Source organism: Malaclemys terrapin, chromosome 6 (assembly GCF_027887155.1).
Source record: "Malaclemys terrapin pileata isolate rMalTer1 chromosome 6, rMalTer1.hap1, whole genome shotgun sequence".
Classification (NCBI taxonomy): domain Eukaryota; kingdom Metazoa; phylum Chordata; order Testudines; family Emydidae; genus Malaclemys; species Malaclemys terrapin.
In genome coordinates this window covers 49,534,636-49,557,713 of record NC_071510.1, presented here as the reverse complement: position 1 = coordinate 49,557,713, position 23,078 = coordinate 49,534,636, and the positions used below count along the sequence as shown (strand labels likewise).

Genomic DNA, 23,078 nt, shown 5'->3' with positions numbered 1-23,078 from the left:
CCACGGCCAGGCTAATTCCCCATCAACAACTGGAAGGAAGTACCGAAGCGGTGTGGTCCCCCGCCGCCCCGGAGAGGAACGAGCCCCGGCCAAACCCCTCATACAAGGTGGCTCCTCATTAAAATCAATGAAGCTCCTCAAACGGGCAAGGATCCATCCACAAAGTCAATTGTAGGATCAAAGCCAGAGGCTTATAATAATAATAATAATGGAGATATCCCATCTCCTAGAACTGGAAGGGACCTTGAAAGGTCATCAAGTCCAGCCCCCTGCCTTCACTAGCAGGACCAAGTACTGATTTTGCCCCAGATTCCCAAGTGGCCCCCTCAAGGATTGAACTCACAACCCTGGGTTTAGCAGGCCAATGCTCAAACCACTGAGCTATCCCTCCCCCAGTCCCTTATAGGTGCTGTGATAGTTACAAATACATCTATATTGTTGATTAAAGTAGAATCTATGCTTTTATAGTTCCTTGCTTGAACTCCCTACAAAACAAAGCAAAATATAAAATAATAATTATATTTTTAATGGTCTCGTTTGTGTGTGGTAACAAAGTAAGTGTACACACAGCCTATCTAAACTCTTGCCATACAGTGAGAAAGATTTAAATTTTTGCAAGAAGAGAGTAATCTTTATGTATTTCTAACTATCTGATGAAAGCTTACTATCATAATTCTGAGAAACTCTGCATTCCAAAATGGAGGCTCTTAATTCCAAAATGAACCAAGAAAACTCTCTCTCAGTTCCAGTGCTTTTTCTGTCCTAATTTCTATTTTTCCTAAAAAGATTTTTGAGAATATTAAAATCGTTATGAAGTGTAAACCAATTTTAATGGTACAGCATTTTTAAAAACAGATTTGCAGTTTTTAAACATATTTTTAAAGTTACTTTTAACAATATTTTTATTTCTTTCTGTGGCCTTGTTTAGAAAATGGGATGTTTAAGATAGCTTTTCTGTAACAATAAATATATAATAGAATCTTGTAAGGGATATATAGAACAGATATCCCTTGAATGATCAATACTTTCTGATTCCTTCTGGCCCTCAGAAATTAAAAAAAGCTATCCACCTCTGTTTATCACAAAATAGAATCCACCTAAGAAGTAAAGACACTAAGAAAATGGTTCACATCATTTGAGACACTTTATCTAAGCACCCACAAATCAGCCTAGGACAGGAGTGCCTCTTGCCAAGAATGGAAACTAAAATGGCTAAATGAGAGTATTGTCTAGGCTATTAACAAGAATCTTTCATACTTTGCATATAAATAAAACCTCTTTCTCCTACCCAACCTAGCCCAGAAGAACACTAAGAGCTTGTCTATGCTGGTACTTTACAGAGCTGCAACTTTCTTGCTCAGGGGTGTGAAAAAACACCTCCCTGAGCACAGCAAGTGTCAGTGCTGTGAAGTGGTGAGTGTTTTTTTTTAAGAGCGCTGGGAGAGCTCTCTCACAGTGCTCTGCCACGACTACACAAGCCACGTTAAAGCACTGCCGCAGCAGCGCTTTAGCGTTTCAGTGTAGACTAGCCCTAAGTTACCAAGTTGTATGCAGTGTTGTTGTAGCTGTGTTGGTCCACACCCCTGAATGGCATAGTTAAACTGACCTAACCTCTAGGGCAGACAGCGCTAGGTCGAGAGAAGAATTTGTCTGTTGAGCTACCTACCGTCTCGCAGGGAGGTGGATTACCTACACCACTTCTTCAGATGCATGGGGTGAAAATTTTTGTTCAAGTATAGCTACACGAACACACCCCCAGAGCCCTGACCAGGGATATTCTATCTGCTACCCAGGATCCATAAACCTGGAAACCCTGGACGCCCCATCATCTCAGGCATCGGCACTCTTACAGCGGGATTATCTGGCTATTTGGACTCTCTCCTCAGACCCTATGCTACCAGCACTCCTAGCTACCTTCGAGACACCACCGAGTTCCTGAGGAAACTATAATGCACTGGTGATCTTCCTGAAAACACCATCCTTGCCACCATGGATGTAGAAGCTCTTTACACCACATCCACATGAGGATGGACTACAAGCTGTCAAGAACAGTATCCCTGATGAGTCCACCACACACCTGGTGGCTGAGCTTTGTGACTTTGTCCTCACCCACAACCATTTGATTTGGGGACAACTTATATACGTTCAAGTCAGGGGCACTGCTATGGGTAACCTCATGGCCCCACAGTATGTCAACATTTTTATGGCTGACTTAGAACAACGCTTCCTCAGTTCTCGTCCCCTAACACTCCTCCTCTACTTGCGCTACATTGATGACATCTTCATCATATGGACCCCTGGAAAGGAGGCCCTTGAAGAATTCCACCTGGATTTCAACAATTTCCACCCCACCATCAACCTCAGCCTGGACCAGTCCACACAAGAGATCCACTTCTTGGACACTATAGTGCAAATAAGTGATGGTCACATAAACACCACCCTATCACTGGAAACCTACTGACAGCTATACTTACCTACATCCTCCAGCTTCCATCCAGGACACATCACATGATCCATTGTCTACAGCCAAGCCCGAAAATACAACCGAATTTGTTCCAATCTCTCAGACAGAGATACATACCTACAAGATCTTTATCAAGCATTCTTAAAACTACAATACCCACCTGGGGGAAGTGAGGAAACAGATTGACAGAGTGAGACGGGTACCCAGAAATCACCTATTACATGACAGGCCCAACAAGGAAAATAACAGAACACCACTGGCCATCATGTACAGCCCCCAGCTAAAACCTCTCCAGCACATTATCAACGATCTACAACTTATCCTGGAAAATGATCCCTCATTCTCACAGACCTTGGGAGGCAGGCCAGTCCTTGCTTACTATCAGACCCCCAACCTGAAGCAAATACTCACCAGCAACTAAACACCACACCACAGAAATACTAACCCAGGAACCAATCCCTGTAGCAAACCTCATTGCCTACTCTGTCCCCATATCTACTCTAGTGACAACATCAGAGGACCCAACCACATCAGCCACATCATCAAGGGTTCATTCACCTGCATGTCTACTAATGTTATATATGCCATCATGTGCCAGCAATGCCCCTCTGCCATGTACATTGGCCAAACCGGACAGTCCTTACATAAAAGAATAAATGGACATAAATTGGACATCAGGAATGGTAACATACAAAAGCCAGTAGGACAACACTTCAATCTCGCTGGACATTCTATAACAGATTTAAAAGTAGCTATACTTGAACCAAAAAACTTCAGAAACGGACTTCAAAGAGAAACAGTAGAACTAAAATTCATTTGCAAATTGAACACCATTAATTTGGGTTTGAATAGGACTGGGAGTGGCTGGCTCATTACAAAAGCAGCTTTGCCTCTCCTGGAATTGACACCTCCTCATCTATTATTGCGAGTGGACTACATCCACCCTGATCAAATTGGTCCTGTCAACACTGGTTCTCCACTTGTGAGGTAACTCCCTTCTCTCCATGTGTCAGTATATAATGCCTGCATCTGTAATTTTCACTGCATCTGAAGAAGTGAGGTTTTTTACCCACAAAAGCTTATGCCCAAATAAATCTGTTAGTCTTTAAGGTGCCACCAGACTTCTTGTTGTATATGTGGAAAAAATCTCTTGTTCTATTGTAAATCATAAATAATTTGAAATGCTAATGTATAATCAAAGAATGTATGCAGTGTCCCCTTCAGATTTAGAAGATTATGGGATTTTGTTTGTTTTCTTTGTAAATCATTGTTGTATTCTCAAAGTAATAGCAATTGTCTGGCACAAATAATTCCTAGAGCATATCTTTTAGAAAGATATCCAATCTTGATTTAAAAATTGCCAGTGATGGAGACTCCACTGGAACCCTTAGTAAATTGTTCCAATGGTTAACTACTCTCACTGTTAAAAATACATGCCTTATTTCCAGTTTGAATGTGTCTAGCTTCAACTTCCAGCCATTGGATCGTGTTAGACCTTTCTCTGCTACACTGAAAAGTCCATTATTAAATAGTTGTTCCCTATGCAGTTACTTAAAGGCTGTAACCAAGTCACCCCTTAACCTTCTCTTTGTTAAGCTAAAAAGATCAAATTCTTTGAGCATGTTTTCCAATTCTTTAGTCATTCTTGTGACTCTTCTCTGAACCTTCTCCAATTTATCAACATCCTTCCTGAATTATGGGAACCATAACTGGACACTATTACATCAGCAGTCTCACAAGTGCCAAATACAGCAGTAAAATAAACTCTCTATTCTCTTTACTCGAGATTCCCCTCTTTATGTATCCAAGGATTGCATTAACTCTTTTGGACACAATGTTATGCTGGGAGCTCATATTTAGCTGATTATCTACCAGGACCCCCAAATCTTTTTCAGAGTCACTGTTTCCCAGGATAGAGTTTCCCATATGGTAAGTATGGCCAATATTCTTTGTTTCCAGCTACATTCATTTACATTTAGCTGTATTAAGACACACATTATTTGCTTGTGCCCAGTTTACCAAGTGATCTAGATAGCTCTGTATCAGTGACCTTTCCTCTCCATTATTAACCACCTCACCAATTTTTGTGTCTTCTGCAAACTTTTATATTTTCTTCCCGGTCATTGATAAAAATGTTAAATAGCATAGGGCCAAGCAGGACCACACTGGAAACAGGCCGGCTCAATGACTATTCCCATTTATAGTTACATTTTGAGATCTATCCTTTAGCCAGTTTTTAATCCATTTGATGTATGCCATGATAATTTTATATCGTCCAAGTTTTTTAATCAAAAATATTATGTAGTACCAAGTCACACTCCTTACAGAAATCTAAGTACATAATGTCAACACTTGACCTGTATCAACCAAACTTGTAATCTCATCAAAAAGATATAAAATTGGTTTCACAGGAGCTATTTCCCATAAACCTATGCTGATTTGCATTAATTACATTACCTTCCTCTAATTATTTATTAATTCAGCCCCATATCATCACTCCATTATCTTGCTTGGGATTGACATCAGGCTGACAGGCCCACAATTACCTGAGTCACCCTGTTTATCCTTTTTAAAAATTGGCACCTTAGGTTTTTTCCATTCTTCTAGAACTTTCCCAGTGCTCAAAGAATTATTGAAAAGCAACAATACAAGTCCAATGAGCTCCTCAGCCAGTTCTTTTAAAACTCTTGGATGCAATTTCTCTGGACCTGCTGATTTTAAAATGTCTGACTTTGGAGGCTTCTCTTTAACATCCTCTAGAGATACTAGTGGGATGGAAAGAGTGTTAGGACCATATAATGAGACTTCATCATCTTTTTTTCCTTCAAATACAGAACAAAAATACTTATTGAACACTTTCTTTTTTTGCTTTTTATGCATTATTATTGACAGTTCTTTCATTTCTAGCTAATAATGAACCAATACCATTGTCAGGATTCTTTTTGTTCCTAATATATTTTTAAAACTCCTTATTGTCCTTGTCTGTTGACCATACATTTCTCCTTGTGTCCCTTGGCTTTCCTTATCAATTTTCTACAATTCCTAACTTCTGACTATCAACTCCCCCTTTCTTCCATTCATTATATATTATTATTTTATTATTTTTATAGCTGCCTTCACTTCCCTTCTAAACCATTTTTTTTTTTTTTTTTTAATCCGCACAGTCTTCTTCCTCAGTTGTGGGATTTTGGCTTTTTGGGCATCTAGTAAGGCATTCTTAAAGGATGCACATTATCATGCACATTTTTCTGATTAAATTCTTTCTACCAGCTGAGTCAGCTTAGCCCTATTAAAGCACCATATATAAAGTCCAGATTCTGTTTGCACATTATAAATATGATCAATTCATTCAACTTTTAGTTCTGTAGTCTTTTCCTCTTTACGTTAGGACAAGGCCTAATATAGAATTCCCCCATGTCGGCTGTAACACTTTTTGAGTTAGGAAACTGTCAGCTATAATGTTTAGAAATTCCAAGGATTACTTAAAAGGGGTGGGGAGAAGGAGAAGGGATCCCAATTAATAGTAGGGGCTAATAATGAAGAACAATCCTTGAAATGAATCAAGCTTGAAAAGCCTCCGATAAGAAATGGATTAAAAAAATTTGTTATATACCGGTGCCATCTACTGGATACCAATGAAAGCATCAGAGAAAATAAGAGCTGAAATCTAAGCACTTACTTGGCATGTATCAGGAATTCGAGGGTGATCCCTTCCAATTAGTCCTGAAACTAGGGTATATAAACTGAGGTCACCATGTGCTCAAGAGAGTTGACTGAATCCAACAAGAAGCTTCGGAATCCTAAAAGTGTGACCTAGGTCCAGACCAGACCAGCCTTGTGGAAATGACCCTCCCCATCCCAGGGCTAAAGGGATAAAAAGTGGTGAGGGGATTTCAGTTCAGAGATTGTATTACTCCTATTTCTTTAACATAAAGAACTGTATATTATTTTGCTGAGCCCACACTGTCTAATGGTTTCTCTCAAGCAACCATATTTTTAATTTTAATTCCTCTATAAACCAAGTGAGACTGAAAACAATAACTTTAAGCAATTGCTTTTAATATTCTAAACTTGTCCTTTTTGGACCAATCCATTTGTACCATACTACCCACACTCTTCAAAGTGCCTTAAAGACAAGTGTATCCTTGGAAGTGTGATAAATGTGTTGGTACTAAATAACTGATAAGTAAATGTAGTAAGAAATCTTGGTAATTTGCACTGTTCCTCAAAATAACTGCTGAGCCTCAACTCTACTCTGTAATAATTTTTTTGCAAGACTGTATTGTGTGTATAGTACACACCTAGAATATTGGTTGTGTCTACATTTGAATGGTGAACTGTTGATTGTATACTAATGAGGTTCTGGGTGAATAAATACATTGTTGGTTGGCTAAGAATAAGCAAGTGTGAAGTGTCCTGATTTAAGGAATACTGTTCAAGTTAAAAATTGACCTGGAAAGAACCCAGCATTAAAACTGGTAAGCTAACACTCCCTGGATTCAATAAAAATAACTTACCCAACTGGCAAACCTAGTTTGTTAGATTTCAGCTTTAAAATCTAATTGGCACCCTGGCAAAATCATAAAAAAAATTACCCCTTTTCACGCTTACAATCTAGAAATGTCAGAGAAAATAGACAGAAAAGATCTAATTGTTACATTATCTCTAGTCCAGCTTCTTGTTTGTGCGGGATTGCTTCCTATTGTCCACTCTAAAAATTATATTAAATGTGCCAAACAAACAACTTTTCCCGCCACTTAAGTTGTGTTTATACTAGAATACTTTTGCTAAAATGTCCCCACTGTTTCAGCTCCACTGTGTAGCCCATAGAGCTACCCTGGCCTTTATACTAAGTTGTAATACAAGAAACCTACAGGCCTGTATACAGTAAGATATTAGCTTAGGCAGGTTAATTTAAGTATAATCAAATATAGTAGTCCTGTGACCCTTGGCATAGATAAATGGCCTAATAGTTACCCTTAGATTTTGGAGAATTAGGAATAGCTTGCTCAATAGCAGAAGTTGAAACCTAATGATAGCCGGTAACCGTAGGGACATAAAAGTGATACTGAGCTGGGATATTTTAGGATACGATCATTGGCAGATATCTAAACACAAATTTGCTTGAGCAAGAGGTGATGTATAAAATAATGAGTCAAAATGGTATGAATATGTATTAATATGTTAACCTATAGGATAAGTGCACCCCAATAGTTTGAGGGTGAGGAAATTAGATTTGGACATGGAAGGCTGAGCATTAGAATGAATATTCATGCTAGTGTTCAGGCCCTATCATTAGAGCCTTGCGCAGATACAAATTCATACCCGCAGATGCAGATATCTGCAGATATAAATTGGTATCCACGGAACCACAGGGCTCTCCTGGTAACCGCAGCGGCGAAAGGAACAGAATGTGGGGCTGCCACTCCCAGGAGCCAGCGCCCTGCACCAGCAGCTCCTCCAGTGTGGCTGTACTGCCCCCAGCGCCGCCCACTGGGGTGGGCACCAGGCTTACCGGCAGCTGTTCCTGGTCACGCTCTTGTGTTCAATCAGCGCGCATCCACCCAGACAGGAGACGCAGACAGTTACATGGAAGGAACGGAGGTAGTACAGCCACGCTGGAGGAGCTGCTGGAGTGAGGTGCTGGTTCCTGGGAGCGGCGGCCCCACGTTCTGCTCCTTTCACTGCTGTGGTTCTTGGGAGAGCCCTGCAGTTCCACCGATTTATATCCGTGGATATCCGCATCTGAGGGTATAAACTTGTATCCGCGCAGGGCTCTACCTATAATAGGGCAAACCACCATGTGGAGGGGGCTAGTTTTCCATCATTTGACCCTTCATCAATCTTGGGCATTGAGGAACCTGGACCACAGGATTCGTTTGGCATGCCATAGACAAGGCTGATCCTTTGTCTTACCATCAGTACCTCAAGGAAGGGTATAAGTATGCAAATCTAAGAGCATATGCAAAGAATGGTACCACAGATATCCCCAATACTGTATTATTCCTATCTGTTTATGTGGCTCAGAGCTTTTCTGGCTTTATTATTGATCCTGATAAAAATTTCTAAGGCTTTACTTTGCCTTCAGTGTGAGTTCCTTGCCAGACCCCTCGAGGTTCCCTACAAGATATCGGAATTGGTTGGTTTAGTTCTGTGTAGCCTGATTGATTCTGGGACGAAGAGCCCTATTACCCTCAGCTCATTAATCAGATCAACTGGCAACCAATCCAAGCATTATTAATCATTGAAAAGGATCAGACAACAACTGGTGTTATTAATAGTGACAACACTAATGTAGACAGAGCATGTTATAGGCATCAGCATTTTAAGCACATGTTGTCTAACAGAGCTAAATGACATATAGTTTAAAATGAGAGCTGGTCAGAAATTTTCTGGAACATTTTCTGTCAGAAGAAAATTCCAATTTGCCAAAAATGAAACATTTGTGTAGATTTCAACAAAATTTCACTTAAAAAAGCAGAATGGGGAATTCCAATAAATTTCCAGTTTTTCATTTTGAAAAGATGTTATTGTTTCAAGTTTTTTTAATACAAGTGAAAATTAGAACAAAACATTTCAAATGACCTGAAAATGAACTTTTCAAAATGTTGTTTCCTGAGAGATTTCAAATTTTTTAATTATTCTATTTCAAAACAGAAAAGTTTTAAAAATTTCAGAATTTCCCATGAAACAGGAAGTCTGGTTCCTGCCCAACTTTACTTAAAATACTGGAAATTGAGGGCAGCTTTGCCTACATTGTCACCCCCAGTGGAGCTCAAACACAAGGAACAACAACAAGACGTTTTAGCAAAAGTTTTCTATTGTAAGACCTTGGTCAGTGGAATAATCTCAAGGTAATGAATTTCACTGGAACTGATCCAGTCTAGACTGGGAATTGTGGGCTTCATAGTGCACTGCTGCAACAGAGCTCCTGGAAGCACTTTGTCTTAAACAGATACTGTCAAAGCTGTCCAGGAAACCAAATTTTAGTTCTGCATGAAATTTTGTATTTAAAAAAATATTTTTCATCCCAAATGGGAATGAAAACCAACTAATCAAAAGTTTTCAGAGAACTGAAATCCCACAGTATTTCACAAATGGAGCTATGGAGGGTAGAAGCCACTCACTGAAATTGACACGATCCTTGTCAGTTTCATACTAGTCACTGCTGAATTGCAACAGTGAAATAGACCAGACTTATTATCAAGTGAACATGAGACTGGTCACTTTTACACCCGCTATTCAGTGGTGAGCAGCCATGAGACTGACAAGAATCAAGTCCCTTGTTTCAAGCTCAAGCTCAAGCTCTTTCACAACTCCCCAGTTCCTTCTCTACCTGGGAGCTCTGTTGGTTCCTCTCCAGCCTGTGGGCCCCTCTAGTAAGAAACACCCCACCAGGTCTTTTCGTGGCACCAGTCCCTGGGCTCAAACTTCTCTTTCCTTTGAGATAAGGTCACCATAGCCCTCCTTCTTGGGGCTGTGCCTGAACTGTCAGGCTTCCCAAACCCATCATCATGTAGTCCTACCACAAGACAACCTCTCTAGGTTCCTCCTAACTGATCAAACAGCACTACTTTTTAATCCTCATCAGATGATCACATGCCTCAGGCACAGTATCCTATTCCTAGTTTGGTCTCATGATCCTCCTACCTTTTCTTAAAGGGGCCATGCCTTGGAACAGAGTTGGCTGGCCCCAGGTCCCCATTGACCTTAAAAGGAACAGACTCTACCTAGACACCTCTCTACCTGCCCTCTCTCCCTCCTTGTGCATTCCTACATAATCAAATCTTACTTTACACAGGGCTGTTATAAGAAATCCCTGTTTGTATTACATTAACAAAGAATTAGCAGATGGGTCAGAGTTAAGGTTTTCAACTTTAACCCTGCATTTCCTCTCTTCTGGAGGTCTGATTTCCCAGTTTCAGCAATGCATTTACGCTAGTTTTGTGTGTACAATTTCCTTGTGGTTTTATTTTGAAAGAAAAAAATAAAATATTGGCAATGGGATATGTAGTTTGATCTTCAACTATTTAGCTTGATGTCCACTGAACCTGGCTGCACTTGAACAAGGCCTCTCAAATCCAGCGGGGAGCTGCTGAACCTCAGCAACCAGTACCTGCCCAGACACACACTACTCACAGCAGAACTCCAACAGCTGTGTTATAAATCCAATGGCAATTTGAGCACTACAACTCAGAGGGAAGGAGAAGCAAGTTAGCCTCCCCTAGGGCCCTTTCCCAAAAAAATCATCACTCATCTCTGTAAAGTGTACACTGTGATTCTGGCAAGGACAGCAAGAATCGGAAAACCATGGGAAAGACTTTTTGTGTGCTATTTCTAGCCAGGCTAAAGCTGTAGTAAATACTGGAAATCCTGCCAGAACTTGATCTTTCAAGGTTTTCAGACCAAAAAGATTTTAGAAAAGCTTATGATCAGCATCAAACTTTGCGCTGTTGATCTGAACCTCCAAACTTTGTGTGGTTCACCCATTGCTACAGAAGGCTCTAAAAGGAAATTAAACATCCAAAAGAAAGAAGCTCTAAACAACACTGAAAACAAAACCAAAAGGTAGGTAACAAGGAAATTAGTGCAAAGGAAATTAGTAACAAGGAAATTAGTGCAAAGACAAAAGGCCCTTCAACTAATTATCTCTGTGTAGGATGGTACATCCCCTAAGAACTGAGGGTGGTTATTCCACCTCTCAGGAAGGAGCGGGGAATTGGGTAATATTCCCCTCATCTTTACCACATGAAGGGCACTCTGTAGACACAGGGCTGGAGAAAGGAACACAGAATAGGTGGACCTGGGTGGATCCCCCTCCCCCAGTATAGCCCTGAAAAGATTATTCAGAAAATACAAATTGGAGCTGTATTATCTTTTCCCCAGGGGCAGCTGCAGGCAAGTCCCTGATAACATAGCTACGGTGGTGGTATGCTGCCAGGGATGGAGCACAGGATTCCACTGGGGGCTCAAGCAACTGTGGAAGTACAGGTTATGCACATGGATGACTCTGATCTCCCACAGATACCCAGGAATCCTTCAGATTTGTGGGTGGCTCCTGCAACCTGTACCACAGGGGATAAGCTCACTCGCCTAGTGAAGCAACCTGAGGGAAGGATCTCTGCAAGATGATCCTTAAGGAAATTTCCTTCCTCTGAGTCCCTTTCTGTATTGTTTTTCTGCCAGAGGGGGCCATCGGGCTCTGAGAACTAGAACTAAGCCTAGTAGTAACTCTTTCATGTTTCTCTGTAAGTTGCTTAAAATACTTTGACATTCATGTAGGGCAGTGGTTCCCAACTTTAACAGTCCGCGAACCCCTTTCACTAAATTGTGAAATCTCGTGAACCCCCTCCTAAAAATGAATATTTTCAGGGATTTAAGTTTAAATTTCCTCAATGTGATGGATGCCACAACTGCCCGCCCCGCTCTTCCTGGGGCTCGGGCTGGGGTTTGGGTTGCTGGCTCCCCTGCTGACAGGGGCAGAGCTGGGGCTGCCAGCCCCAACTGCCTGACCCCAGTCTTCCCAGGGCGTGGGCTGCCAGCCCTGCGTGGGGAGCGCTGGGGTTCGGGCTGCCGGCTCCCCTGCTGATGGGGGCAGGGCTCGGGCTGCCAGCCCCAACTGCCTGGCCCTGCTCTCCCTGGGGCTTGGGCTGCCAGTCCCACGCGGAGCGCTGGGGTTCGGACTGCTGGCTACCCTGTTGGTGGGGGCAGGGCGCAGGTTGCCAGCCCCAACTGCCCGGTCCCGCTCTCCCTGGGGCTCGGGCTGCCAGCCCCAACTACCCGGCCCCGCTCTCCCTGGGGCTCGGGGTGTCTGCCCTGCAACTGGGTCCCACCTGCTGTCTCTAATGCCCGGGGTCCTCTGTCTGCCATTAGTGAAATTTTTCTGGCGAATCCCCTGTAACGTTCTGCGAACCCCCAGGGGTTTGCGAACCCCAGTTTGGGAACTACTGATGTAGGGTGACCAGACAGCAAATGTGGGGGGTAATAGGAGCCTATATAAGAAAAAGACCCAAAAATCGGGACTGTCCCTATAAAATCAGGACATCTGGTCAACCTACTCATGATATAATAACTAACATCCAAATTTTAAAATACATACTGCATATTAAACTTTAAACAAATTGTGAGCAAACAGTAGAGCAATTATGCCCTTTGAGGTTTCTGAATATCACATTATCTTTTTGGCAGCAGCCACAGCCATATGATGCATACTGCTCCATGGAGGGGAAAACAGTTTAATGATAATGAAGCTTGCAGCCCTTTATTTAAAAAGCCGAATCATCTTGCTGAACTTTTACATTTGTAGACATTTCTATCGTATTTTTTGCTCGTAAAATATTGGTTCCCATAATAATCCTTATCCTTGCCCCCTTTAAGAGATTTTTACCCCCCATCTCCCACAAAACACAAAGAACATTTCTAGAGACTCTAAATAATACATACGTGTCTAGCTTTTGAAACTCCAAGTCCAGCAAGGCAAAGGCCCTTGTGATCATGTCCATTGCTTGGTTACGTACAGAAATGAAATCTCTGAGTTGAGCTGCCTATGTAGAAAATCATAAGTTAACACAGCTTGAGATACCATAAAGAATCACAGAAGAAGAGAAGGCATTTAATGATTATTAGCATCTCCCCTTAAACCTACAATGGTCTAAGTCATCTATGAGTTTTCCCATCAAGACCTACTGTTCTATCTACCAGTTTTTCCCTGGGTGATGGTAAGAGATGATAGATTTCACTACAACACAGACTCATGTTGATCATTATTTCATAGGGGGATGCCAGTTGTGATTTTTGGTTTACTCTAGTTATTTATTTGCACATTTTTCCACCTTGTCTCTGCTCAGCAGTGATTTTTACCTTTTCTGTTCTAAACAATAAATTTGTTTTGCTATGAATTTTCCTCATTTAATCCTGTTCACAGCATTAGTTATTCAGTCTCTTTAGGAGAGTGGCCTGCACATATTGGTTTTTACCACTGGTCTCACAGACAGGGCTGAAATTCTTCTGAAGGCTGATCTCAAATCATCTGCAGGGGGGATGGAATTACACTGAAATTATTGATAGTAATAAAATAATGCATCCATTTAGCAAATACTCTGTAGTATAATGTTTAGTAATAGAAATTAATTCCTTTACTGAGCAACGTATTTACTTGACAATTAAATCAATAATTAAATATTTTACTACATAAGTTAAGAACCCAGTAATTTATTTGCTAAGCAATGCTGTTATTGGGCAATCTGGGAAATCTTTATATGCAAGTGATTCAAGGAACATGTGACCCATTTAAATTGTTACCTACAGCAAATAGTTATATAGTAATTGTATTGTAGCAATAATTTTCAAATTATATCCCCAAAAGCAGGTTGAAGATGGGGCTGGCATACTCAATTTTTTCATGTGATACCATAAGAAATACATGAAATTGACCTGAATGGCTTGTACCAAATTAAAAGAGTCTATTAGCCCATAATTTGAAAATAACTGCTAAAATTACTATGCAAGGTATAATGATAATAGAAGGAGCAATTTAGGCTCCAATTCAGCCATCCAGCCCTATTCAGCAAAGTATTTAAGCATGTATTTAAAAGCTTTACTGAACTGGGACCTTAAAGAGCTTCCTCCCCCTCCACCCCCCTTCCCCGGCCAAAATAATACCTCCAAACCAAAACCTTAGCACCAAAGGAGATGACTCAGAGTGGAGGCCATTAACGTGATACACCTGTCAGGTGGGAAAGATGAAATACATTATGTCCCCCCTCAGAGCTTTCTCTTCAGTTTATTTATTTAATTAATGTATCTCTCTCTTTTACTCCTCCTGGAGATACTCAAACACTTTAGCAGCTTCCCCCAAAAAAGAATATGTTCAGTGTTTAACCCCATTTCTGCTAAGTCAAAGGAGAAAGGAAGAGAAACCTCTTTCAGAATAAACAACATTAAAATAGGTTCTGGTTCTGTAGATCCCTTTTTCTTACTTTCATGCTTAGTATAAACAAAGCCAGGCAGGAACCCTTGACCTTGCTGCACAGAAGGGAGAGTATAGACGCTCCCTGGGTTACGCAAGCCCGACTTACGCAAATCTGCACTTACTGAAAAAGTTCTGTAAATTCCGTAAGCTAGAATTTTTTGTGTGTGTGTGTAATGGTCGGGTATATGTTCCCAACTTACGCAAAATTCGAGTTACTCAAGGTGTTCCGGAACGGAACGCTTGAATAAGTTGGAGAGCATCCATACTTCCTCTGTCACTCCATCCCCCTCTCCTTACTGAATGTGGATGCTTCTTAGGGTTGCCATCCCTCCAGGATTGCCCGGGAGTCTCCAGGAATTAAAGATTAATCTTTAATTAAAGATCATGTCATGAGATGAAACCTCCAGGAATACAGCCAACCAAATTGGCAACCCTAATGCTTCTCTGCTGGAGCTCTGCATCATGGATGGAATGCTGCTGAGTTCATGGTACAAGACCAAAAAGTAGAAGAGGGGAAGTGTTGCTTTCTGAGCAATGCAAAGTGCCTTGTAGACAGCTAGGTGGAAGAACTACAGTTGAGAGCTATATTGCTCTCTCTGAGTCACCTCTGCAGCAGCTACAGAGCTGCCACAGGGGGACCCCAGCCAATAACTGCAGAAATTATGTTGCCCGGGGGTGGGGTGGGGGTGGTAGGAGAAGCAGCAATGCAGCAGTCACCCCTGTAAGACAATTCCTGTTCTCAGTACAGACATTCCTCTCCACAAATCCTTAAGGGCTGATTCAAGAAAATCTCTGCCAGGGTCAGCTCATGGAGTTCACCTCCCTCTTGGGCATTCCAGTCAGGGTGTGTGTGAGAGAGAGATCTGGCCCTTAAAATGTTTATTTCTTTGACTTTTTCCCCTCCAAGTGGAAGGATCTATATAAAATCCACACTAAAAAAACAACCAACTAAACCCCCAAGCAAACAGGAATAATTTTTCTTTCATGAAGCCATTTTGTAATTACCCAGAGGCACAATAAGGTGCAACATCATGCCCAAGATATTCAGGAAACTTGCCTTAGCTTTGTTCCTCACAAGGCACCTGCAGGGTAATGTTGTATAGCATGAAGCACATCCTGTCATGTCTTACTGCTTAACTTTCAGGTGAATGCACATTTCCTAAGTGTTCTGGATAAAACCACAGCTGCAATGTTACATAAAGAAACAAACCTCCTTAGATCTAGTGAAACTGAGGTGAGATACTTACTGGGATTGCAGGTGGGGACTCCATTCTGGCAGGAAAAGGTGATACCATTAATTCATATTTCACTTTGGGTATTTTGGTGGGAGTAAACCTGTACACACACACAAACACAAAATCATGGTATTAATAACGAGCCTGAAACTAAACACTTTTCTAAACAAATAAAAATGACTGCAAAGGAGGTGAATTCTCTTTTTCTCTTAGTTGATCTGGAAGTTGTTTGAGGTCAGGTATTAGAATATTGATTTAGTTCAAGGGGACAAAGTTATTAAGCACAGAACTATATGCTACAGTTGGGTGAATCAAATAATACATTTGCAAAACAGCAGCAATATTTGAGAACTTAATCTTTCAGCATTAGTGTCATCTTTGACTCTTCTATTTTTCTCTCCCCATATCCAGTATCTTCCTACTTGATATCCTCAATCTACTATTTCAGGTCCTCCCTCCTTAAGTCTTCAGGAGGTAAATGAATATCACTGGCATCCTTGCTGAGAAGACAGATGAGTGTCTTTGTCCACATGAAGGCCAGGGTGGCAAGAGATGTTCTCTGAGAGTATGTCTACATTTCCGGCTTTCGGTGTGTCAAATCGCTAGTCATTGCCTCCTACATTCCTATCATTCTCACTCAAATCCCTGAGATGCGTGTTCAAAGGTGTGTAGAAATGGAGCTGGCAAACCTGTCTGGAGGCCTGGGTAAAACTGCACATTGACCCATGACCCACCTTGCTACCTGGTCACTGTGTAGTGTGGTCATAGCGATGACGTGGTGACCTGTCCTCGAGTCTACTTACTCTTCCATTGTCATTCACACAATTCCCTGTTCTGCTATGGAGAAAGATGTTATGTTCCGGGAACAGGTTTGTTTATCCTGGGTGGAGGGCAGTACACAAGAAACTCTCATAGTGTCACAATAAAATGCCTCCCCCACTCATGGGGTCCCCTGGGTAAGCACCAGCACTGTATATTGCTAACATCTCCATATGCATTGGGAAGTATCTTGGGAAGGGTTAAAGGTATGAGTGTGGAATGGAAGATTCCTTTGCAGGTTACAAAGGGCCAAAGAGGGAGGAAGGGAGAAAGGAACGGGTTAACTTGACGAACCAAAGATAAGGAACGAAACTGCAGCCCAAGGCCAGTGCACACAAACAAGCTCTCTGCTGCCAAACAGCCGGAAGCCTGTATCACAACCCCGGCTAGCCGTGAGAAAGGAGAACTGAGCCAGACAGAACTGAAGGGGTTGCAAAACTAATAAGATTGCGAAGGCCAGCGAATGGGAACACAACAGTCTCGCGACCCTGAAACCGGTGTGTTTTGGGGAAGCCAAAGGAACTGCAGAAGGCCGGTTTGGACTGGTACAGAGACCACGGGGGATGGGGGCCACTGGATGAAACGCCCCCAGAAGAACCCAGGGCTTAAAACTCTCCTGAGAGCTGAAGCAAGACAGAGATTTACAGCGGACCCTAGACAACCTGTGCACAGGGTAGAACTCTCATCTTTCCCCCCCACTTCTTCTTACGTTACACCCAGGCTTGGCCAGCCTTGGGTTGTGCGTGTGTAAGTATGAAAGTGGGTTAGGGCTTGGGCACTAACGCTTTCTTCCTCCCTTTGAGTGATGTGGGGCGCACCCAGCACTCACCACTGTTATTTGGTTAATAAAGCTTTAAACTTAGTCACTTGGTGTGCTCCTTCATCTCCTCTTCTAAAGATCCTGCGGCCTCAGCCTGATCCCTGAAGCCCCAGGCAGACTGGTAACATAAATCTGTCACAATAGGGCACCTTCCCTCGCTCCAGACCCCCTCGCTCCAGCTGCCCCCACCACCATGTGGTATCCAAGATGGATGCCAAGCTGAGAAAAGTTTATTTTTAAACAAACACTCTGTTATTGTTTATCCTGGGCAGAGGGAGGTACATAGGAGACTCCCAGAGGGCATCCACCCTATCCTCAGACTTGCATCCTCCCCAGGCTGACACCACATGGTATCCAAGATGGAAGCATGTGGTCCTACCACACTATGCTAGTTGTCCTGCACCAGATATGCCGGTCTATACATGGAAAATAAGGACCAATTGTGGCATTCATTAGCTGTGTCCAGTCTGCTGTGAATGAATCCTCCTCCAAGTTCAGCTGCTTTCTTTGTCTTAGAACGTGCTCCTGAAATGCCATCCAGTGTCTTGCTGAACATCTGCTCTGCTACTTAAACCATTCATTTGCAAACAGGTGCAGCTGATCAGTTGGTCCCACGCTCTTCCCGGGATGGACTGGACAGAAGTGAACAGCATTCACAACTTGCAAGCGCCTCACAAAAAAACAGCATTTAAAATGTGGCAGGCTGAAAGCACTTCTGCACAGGGGTCTGAGAAGAACAGACAAGTTCTCCCACAAACCAATACTAGGGCTTCTCCAGATGGTGAGGACACTCAGGACTCCGAAACGCCATGTAGCTACACTGTCAGTATGGACATGGCTACATGGGGTATGGCGTCTGTGCAGCTCTGCAGTGTGGACTCTGGTGGTGGGCTTAGCTAATATGCAGATGCATGCATGCGAGCCAGGACTTGGGTACAGGCCCAGTGTAGACATAGCCTCAGATAAACCAGAGAAGAAGAGGAGTAAAGGCAGACAGCCTTTGTATTAAGGGTCCAGAATAATAGGACCCACATCTGAATATCAGCTTATTCCTTTATCGCTATTAAATGCTGTTCTCTGAGTAGCAAGGGAATTGATTTATGTAGCTGGGCCATTGTATTTGTCACTGAAATGTGGGCAATTATTAGTTATGAGCCAGATTCAAAAAATCAACGAATCACATATTTATGATGATTTATTCACAGAAAATACTTTGTACTGCATGGAGAGGCCAGCTCAGTCAAAGGCAGAGCCAATATGAAAAAAATCACAAATATTCAATCTTTCCTGCGTTTTCCCATAGAAAGAAAGAAAGCAAAGAAACAAAAATATAAAGAATACCTGCTGCTTACTCCCTGGATTCCAAATTCTGAGAGAATCTCCTTCATTACTGAAATTAAGACATCAATTTGCCATTAGTCTAACAACACATTTTATGAACAAGGAGTGATAGATCAGAACCATTATGGGATCTTTCTACTATTTTTATAATGTATTTTGGCTGAGACCATATCATTACAATAACATGTGTATAGCTTTTTTAACTGCTATGAATGTTCATCCACAAGACAAGTTTTGAAGTGATAAAATGTTAGCATAGCAAAAATCACACACTCAAGATAATTTGAAGCTTCAGTTGATACAGAATGTGGCTGCCAGCTTGCCACATTGGGAATAGGGTATGTGCCTGGAACACATTATACAAGCCATCCAAAGACTATCCCTATTCACTTTTAGGTGCAGCTTAAGTTATTGAACTCTTCAGGATATGGACTGTGTCCACATCTTGATTTATATAAGGCCTCACATAATAGGACCCTGATCCTGTTTGGGGCTTTTGGGTACTACTGTAATATAAATATTAAATAAGAGTAAACCCCTATATTACTTGTATTCTAGCTACCTCGGGAATTGCCTCTCTGTACCAGCATGATGGACTGAGATCAGCTGAGATGGGCTCTTGCTTCTCTCTCTCTCTCTCCCCAACTCTTCATTTTCTTTTCTTGCATTTCATTACACAACACTTGGAAACATCTGTACCTCTGCATACATACAAGATGGGCCTTGGTGAACATGCACACGACCCAGACCCCCAGGGCACTTGTTATAGCCCTTGAGCCTTTTAAAACTGTGAGCTGCAGTGGCAGGGCACGTGACTAGTACCAAATATGTGACCTACCAGAATGCAGATATAATGCTTCCCGCTTCTTAGGGTATGTCTACAGTGCAATTAGATACCTGCGGCTGGACCAAGCCAGCTGACTGGGGCTCCTGGGGCTTGGGCTGTGGGGCCGTTTCTTTGCAGTGTAGACTTACAGGCTTGGATTGGAGCCTGGTCTCTAGGACCCATGAGGTGGGAGGTTCCCAGAGCTTGGGCTGCAATCTGAGCCAGGAAGTTTACACAGCAATGAAAAAGCCCTGCAGCCCGAGTCAGCGGGCATGGGCCAGCTGCAGGTTTTTATTTGCAGCGTGGACATACCCTTAGACAAGGACAGCAGACAGGTTTGAAAATAAAGCCAGTCCTGAGGAGGGGTCTTGGCCTAAATACACCTCTACCCCGATATAACACGAATTCGGATATAACGCGGTAAAGCAGTGCTCCGGGGGTGGGGGTGGAGCTGTGCGCTCCGGCGGATCAAAGCAAGTTCGATATAACACGGTTTCACCTATAATGCGGTAAGATTTTTTGGCTCCCGAGAACAGCGTTATATCGGGGTAGAGGTGTAGTTGTTGGGAGCTTAATTGTACCCTCCCCAGTCAGAGAATATGCCCAGTGGCTTGCAACCTTGTTTCAGCTTTCTCCCACTTCCTGACACTGCCGGGCTTTACTACTAACTTGAGTCCCAGAATGCAGCAAGCATGAGATTTCAATTGTTCTCTGACTTGAGAAGCACACATTGTGCATTCTGGGGTGAAAGCCCAAGGCAATTCCACAGTGTCATGAAGTATGAAGAGAAATGAATCACTTAGACCTCCGGGTCTTGCCACCCAGCTACTGCCTCTAGTGGGAAGATAGAGGCCCACACCTCAAATTAGAGGTTTGCACATCAATCTCCTCCTCAGAAATGACATGCCACTGGAAGAGATCAGCCAGACAGACCACAGAGAACCTTCCTCACCAAGAGTGCCTGCCACCAACGTGGGAGAGAAGAGTCCTTTTTCACACCATTGAAGATCCTGCTGCTAGCAACACTCCCCTGCTATGGGGAGATGGGGCTTGTTGGAGGAGGAATTGTGTTGCAGGGAAACTGACAATTGGGGACTGTCCAAAGGATACTGGAAAAGCTTCAGAGCTTTGAATAAGAACAAAAATTTGTAATGTTGAACAAACCCTGTCCCTGCTGAGAATTACCTACTGCTAATTATAAAGAGGGATAGTGAGGATGTATGCAGCTGAAAAGGACACCAGTCACACAGTGTACAAGTGAAGCTGGCGCACATTACTAGGCTGACACCCACAAAGTGGGTTAGTGTGATGACATCTTGTGGTAATTGTGAAAACAACACTACTCGCTCCATAACATGCTGTCTAGTCTGGAAATATGGTAGACACATATTACTGGGATGCTGGTAATTAAGACTCCTAATTCACAAAATGAGCATTGTAGGCATTAACGATTCACACCACCTTTTATGGGTGAAAATAATGTATTCTCTCAGATATTTTTAAACAGCTTTTAGTAATGTCATGAATTAAAATCAATTCAGCATTATTATAGGTTTCAGAATGGTAGCCATGTTAGTCTGTATCAGCAAAAAGAACGAGGAGTACTTGTGGCACCTTAGAGACTAACAAATTTATCTGAGCATAAGCTTTTGTGGGCTAAAACCCACTTCATCAGATGCATGCAGTGGAAAGTACAGTAGGAAGATATATATACACAGAGGACATGAAAAAATGGGTGTTGCCATACTAACTTTAACGAGAGTCATCAGTTAAGATGGGCTATTTTCTCCTGCTGATAATAGGGTTAGTGCCAGTGCTCATTTTGTTATGAGCTACTGTGCTCATTTTACTCAGACATTTAATAAGAAACACATTTTAGATGAACTATTACTTACTGTGACAGAGTGATGAGAACCAGCAGCTGAACCAGCACGTTAGTCAATTTAAGTCCAAGTAGTTTCCCCAAAGAAGACCTGACTGATGGAAGCCATGGAGGATAGGTCCATCAGTGGCTATTAGCCAGGATGGACAGGGATGGGGTCCCTAGCCTCTGTTTGTCAGAACCTGGGAATGGTGACAGGGGATGGATCACTTGGTGATTACCTGTTTTGTTCATTCCCTCTGGGGCACCTGGTATTGGCTACTGTCAGAAGACAGGATATTGGGCTACTATGGTCTGACCCAGTATGGCCATTCTTATGTTCTTGTGAAGCTGGAGCTAATTACTAGATCAGTTTGAGCTGGGGGCGCTAACAAGCTAGTTAACCCATTAACTGAAAGAGTAGAATGGCACACAGGAAGGAAGTGCAAGGGGAAGGGGCAATGAGAATGGCATAAGGGATAGGAATAGGGCTGGGTAAAAGGGAGATCTCTGTGTGGCGAGATCTCTTCCCTCTCTTCTTGCTGGCAAAAGGGGGATGAGGTTTGTATGTCACTGTAAACGGAGTTGCTGCATGGACTGTAAAAGAGGTGGTGGTTGAGATAACCCAAATAAGCTATATGTCAGTGTTTACAAATCAGAGTTGTTACAGTCATTTGAACAAGAAGACAGAAGTGAACAGAGGGCCACACCCTGTTATATTTACAATATTTTAGTTGGATCTATGACTACAACTAGCTGATATTACCATTATTCTTATTTTAAAAAGGCTAAAAGTGGAAAACCAATCCTATGGTATTAAGGGACTAAGTACATTTTAGTGAACTATTTTACAGTGTAACTTAAGGTAATACTTGAGCATGTGATCCTACCAGGTGATGAGAGCTCTTAACTCCCACTAAAGTTAACTGAAAGTTATTTTCTTCAGAAAACAAGCACACTGCTATTTGATCTTCAAGTCAATGACTGTCAAAGGAGTTCAGTTCCTCACAGGTGGCACTCAGCACCTCAGAGGACTGGGCCCTATCAGACCAGATAGAGTGTATGTTTTCCAGAGATCATGACAGTCAGTTTAGGTGATGTATTAAATAGCATTTTAAGGAGTGAACAGCAGCTCTGGAAGCCCATGTTAAGCAAACATAATAGTACTGTCTTTCTATAGACATATTATCACAGAATTTGGCATAAGATGGGAGCGGGAAAGGACGGACACATGAAGAATTGGCTTCAAGTTAACAATAAGTTTAGAATTTACCAAATTCATAGTAAACTTACTAGGTTGTCTGTCTGATGGGTTTATCAATTTCATCCCCATTATATCATTGAGTTCTTCTTCCTCATTCATGCCACCAAAGATATAGAGCTGGGAACAATGAAAAAGCAAGTGACATCAATAGCAAACCAAAATAATGACAGGGTTGCATAATCACATTAATGTATCAGTTAATGTTTGCAGAGGCCCTTTAGTATAGTACATTCTGTATTTATGGTTCCTGGTGCTCACTCCAATCGAATACAGTAAAACTCTTCTTGAAAAAACTGTATAATTCCAATAAATGGAAAATGCCTGACTGTGTCACTGCCTGGGATCCCCGCACAGAAGACTCTGACATAATCTGCCTGCCCTGCCCCAGGCGAGGAGAGGAACTGCTCAGCCCGGTCTATGCAGGACCTTACAGAAGTTGTTGCCTAATTTCCTCTAGAGAAGATGTTTCCAGTCTCC

General features: G+C 42.3%; 1 protein-coding gene across 4 annotated transcripts in view; it reads right to left on the bottom strand.

Annotated features, from left to right (window-relative positions):
• LOC128838887 (uncharacterized) overlaps window positions 1-23,078 on the bottom strand; it is a 78,978-nt gene that overhangs the window by 11,720 nt on the left and 44,180 nt on the right. For all 4 annotated transcript variants that reach the window (XM_054031346.1, XM_054031345.1, XM_054031349.1 and 1 more), the window contains 4 exons: window positions 22,631-22,718; window positions 18,651-18,699; window positions 15,683-15,770; window positions 12,908-13,008 (listed from right to left, as the gene is read on the bottom strand). In XM_054031346.1, the coding sequence (XP_053887321.1) occupies window positions 12,908-13,008; window positions 15,683-15,770; window positions 18,651-18,699; window positions 22,631-22,718 (326 nt within the window). The remainder of the gene's footprint in view (window positions 1-12,907; window positions 13,009-15,682; window positions 15,771-18,650; window positions 18,700-22,630; window positions 22,719-23,078) is intronic.